The 3,345-nt window shown below is 54.7% G+C and overlaps 1 protein-coding gene across 1 annotated transcript; it reads right to left on the bottom strand.

Annotated features, from left to right (window-relative positions):
- Positions 1–664: 664 nt before the first annotated feature.
- LOC121861671 (activating signal cointegrator 1 complex subunit 2 homolog) lies at positions 665–1,441 on the bottom strand. Its single transcript, XM_042359566.1, has one exon. The coding sequence runs from the start codon at positions 1,439–1,441 to the stop codon at positions 665–667; it is 777 nt and encodes a 258-aa protein (XP_042215500.1).
- Between the last annotated feature and the right edge of the window lie 1,904 nt (positions 1,442–3,345).

The raw sequence follows: 3,345 nt of genomic DNA, 5'->3' as shown, positions 1-3,345 counted from the left end.
CCGGGATCTGTCTGGCTGCCAGTGCCCGGCTCCCATCTGTCTGCTGGGCTGCTTGGGGTGCCTGGCCCCGATCTGTCTGGGCTGTTTGGGTGTCTGGCCCGATCTGTCTGGCTGCTTGGGATGTCTACCCCATCTGTCTGGCTGCTTGGGATGTCTGGCCTCATCTGTCTGGCTGCTTGGGATGTCTGGCCTCTATCTGTCTGGCTGCTTGGGGTGTCTTGGCTCTGGATCTGTCTGGCTGCTTTTTTTTTTTTCAGTGTCTGGCTCCCCATCTGTCTGGCTGCTTGAGGTGTCTGGCTCTGATCTGTCTGGCTGCTTAGTGTCTGGTCTAATTCGTCTGGCTGCTTGGGGATGTCTGCCTTGATCTGTCTGTTGCTTGGGTGTCTGGCTCCCCATCTGTCTGGCTGCTTGGGGTGTCTGGCCTCTACCTGTCTGGCTGCTTGGGGGTGTCTGGCCTCCCATCTGTCTGGCTGCTTGAGGTGTCTGGCTCCATCTGTCTGGGTTGCTTAAAGTCTGGCTCTGATCTGTCTATTGCCAGTGTCTGGCCTCTATCTGTCTGGCTGCTTGGGGTGTCTGGCCCCATCTGAATGAAACAGGTGTTCATTCATCTGTCTATCTGATGTTCGATCATCTGATATTTCATCTGTCTGGCTGCTTTGTGTGTTCATTTCTGACCATCTGGCTGCTTGTGTGCTCCGCCTGACCGTCTGGCCGCTGGCGTTCGGCCTGACCTGCTCCGGCCGCTTGAGTGCCCGGGCTTCTGATCTGTTCGGCTGCTTGAGGTGCCTGGCCCGGATCTGTCTGGCCGTTTGGGGCGTCTGCCTCTGGATCTGTCTGGCTGCTTGGGTGTCTGGCTCTGATCTGTCTGGCTGCTTTCTGGGGGTGTCTGGGCCCTGGGATCATCTGGCTGCTGGGGTGTCTGGCTCTGACCTGTCTGGCTGCTTGGGGTGTCTGGCCTGGATCTGCCTTGGGCTGTTGGGGGTGTCTGGTCTGATCTGTCTTGGCTGCTTGGTGTGTCTGGCTCTGATCTGTCTGGCTGCTTTGGGGGTGTCTGGCTCCGATCTGTCTGGCTGCTTGGGTGTCTGGCCTGAATTGCCTGGCTGCTGGGGTGTCTGGCCTCATCTGTCTGGCTGCTTGGGGTGCCTGCTCTCATCTGTCTGGCTGCTTGGGGTGCCTGGGCTCCCATCTGTCTGGCTGCTTGGGGTGTCTGCCTCTGATCTGCCTGGCTGCTTGAGGTGTCTGCCCCGATCTGTCTGGCTGCTTGGGGTGCCTGGCTCTGATCTGTCTGGCTGCTTGGGAGGTGTCTGCCTCGACTGTCTGGCTGCTTGTGGTGTCTGGCCCCTGACCAATCTGGCTGCTTGGGGTGTCTGGCTCTGACCGTCTGGCTGCTTTGAGAGGTGCCCGGCTCCGATCTGTCTGCTGGCTTAGTGTCATTCCCCATCTGTCTGGCTGCTTGGGGTGTCTGGCCTGATCTGTCTGGCTGCTTGAGGTGCTCCGGTCTGACTTGTCTGGTTGCTTGGGTGTCTGGCCCTCATCTGTCTGGGCTGCTTTGGGTGTCTGGCCTGATCTGTCTGGCTGCTTGGGGTGCCTGGCCTGGATCTGTCTGGGTTGCTTGGGGTGTCTGGCTCCCCAGATCTGTTCGGCTGTCAGTGTCTGCCCCATCTGTCTGGCTGCTTTGGGGTGTCTGGCCTGATCTGTCTGGCTGCTTGAGAGGTGTCTGGCCCCTACTCGTCTGGCTGCTTAAAGTTCAATTTGGATCTGTTCGGCTGCTTGGAGTGCGTCTGGCCTGATCTGTCTGGCTGCTTGTGTGTTCATTCTGGATCTGTCTGGCTGCTTGAGGTGTCTGGCCCGATCTGTCTGGCTGCTTGTGTGCTCCATTCCATCTGTCTGGTTGCTTGTTCGGGCTCCATCTGTCTGGCTGCTTGGGGTGCTCACCCCATCTGTCTGCTGTTTGGGGTGTCTGGCTCCCATCTGTCTGGCTGCTTGGGGGTGTCTGGCTCCATCTGTCTGGCTGCTTTTCAGTGTCTGGCTCCCCATCTGTCTGGCTGCTTGGGGTGCTCTGGCCTCATCTGTCTGGCTGCTTGTGTGTCTACCCCATCTGTCTGGCTGCTTAAAGTCTGGCTCCCATCTGTCTGGCTGCTTGGGGTGCCTGGGCCCCATCTGTCTGGCTGCTTGGGGTGTCTGGCTCCTAATTGTCTGGCTGCTGGGGTGTTCTGCCCCACTGTCTGGCTGCTGGGGTGTCTGGCTCATCTGTCTGGCTGCTAGTGCCTGGCCCCATCTGTCTGGCTTGGGGTGTCTGGCCCCATCTGTCTGGCTGCTTGTGTGCCTGGCCCCCATCCGTCTGGCTGCTTGGGGGTGTCTGCACTTCAGGTAACTCACAGGTGCGCAAGATGATGTCAGGTAATTCACAGCACAAGATGATGTCAGGTATCTCACAGGTGCGCAAGGATGCAAACTCGGTGCTTTTAATGAGCGCAGTTGGCTGACAAGTATTCATAATGACTACAGGTGCTCATTGTGTTGCGCAGGTGCATGTGTGATGTGAAGGATAATGCTGGGATTTGGTTAGGTTAGGTTGGATTAGGTTAGTTTAGGTTAGATTAGGTTAGTTTAGGTTAGATTAGGTTAGGTTAGATTAGATTAGGTTAGATTAGGTAATGATTGAACTAGAACAAAATAGTATAACACACACCTAGAATAACACCACATATAGGCTCGTTGGCAAGCCTATAACACACCACATATAGGGTCGTTATGTAGCCTATAACACACCACATATAGGTCGTTAGCTAGCCTATAACACACCACATATAGGCTCACTAGCCTATAACACACCACATATAGGCTCACACAGCCTATAACACACCACATATAGGCTCTGGCATGCCTATAACACACCACATATAGGGCTCACATAACACACCACATATAGGCTCACACAGCCTATAACACACCACATATAGGCTCATCACATGCATAACACACCACATATAGGCTCATTGGCTGGCCTATAACACACACATATAGGCTCATTGGCTGGCCTATAACACACCCACATATAGGCTCATTGGCTGGCTATAACACACCACATATAGGCTCATTGGCTGCCTACACACCACATATATGGCCATTGGCTGGCCTATAACACACCACATATATAGGCTGTTGGCTGGCCTATAACACACCACATATAGGCTCGTTGGCTAGCTATAACACCCTCTGAAACATATTTGGCTGGCTACCAACACACCCCACATATAGGCTCATTGGCTAGCCTATAACACCCACATATAGGCTCATTGGCTGGCCTATAACACACCACATATAGTGGTGGCTAGCCTATAA

Source organism: Homarus americanus, unplaced genomic scaffold, assembly GCF_018991925.1.
Source record: "Homarus americanus isolate GMGI-L3 unplaced genomic scaffold, GMGI_Hamer_2.0 scaffold53854, whole genome shotgun sequence".
Lineage (NCBI taxonomy): Eukaryota > Metazoa > Arthropoda > Malacostraca > Decapoda > Nephropidae > Homarus > Homarus americanus.
Note: the sequence above shows the minus strand (reverse complement) of the source record. Positions and strands in the feature narration are given on the sequence as shown.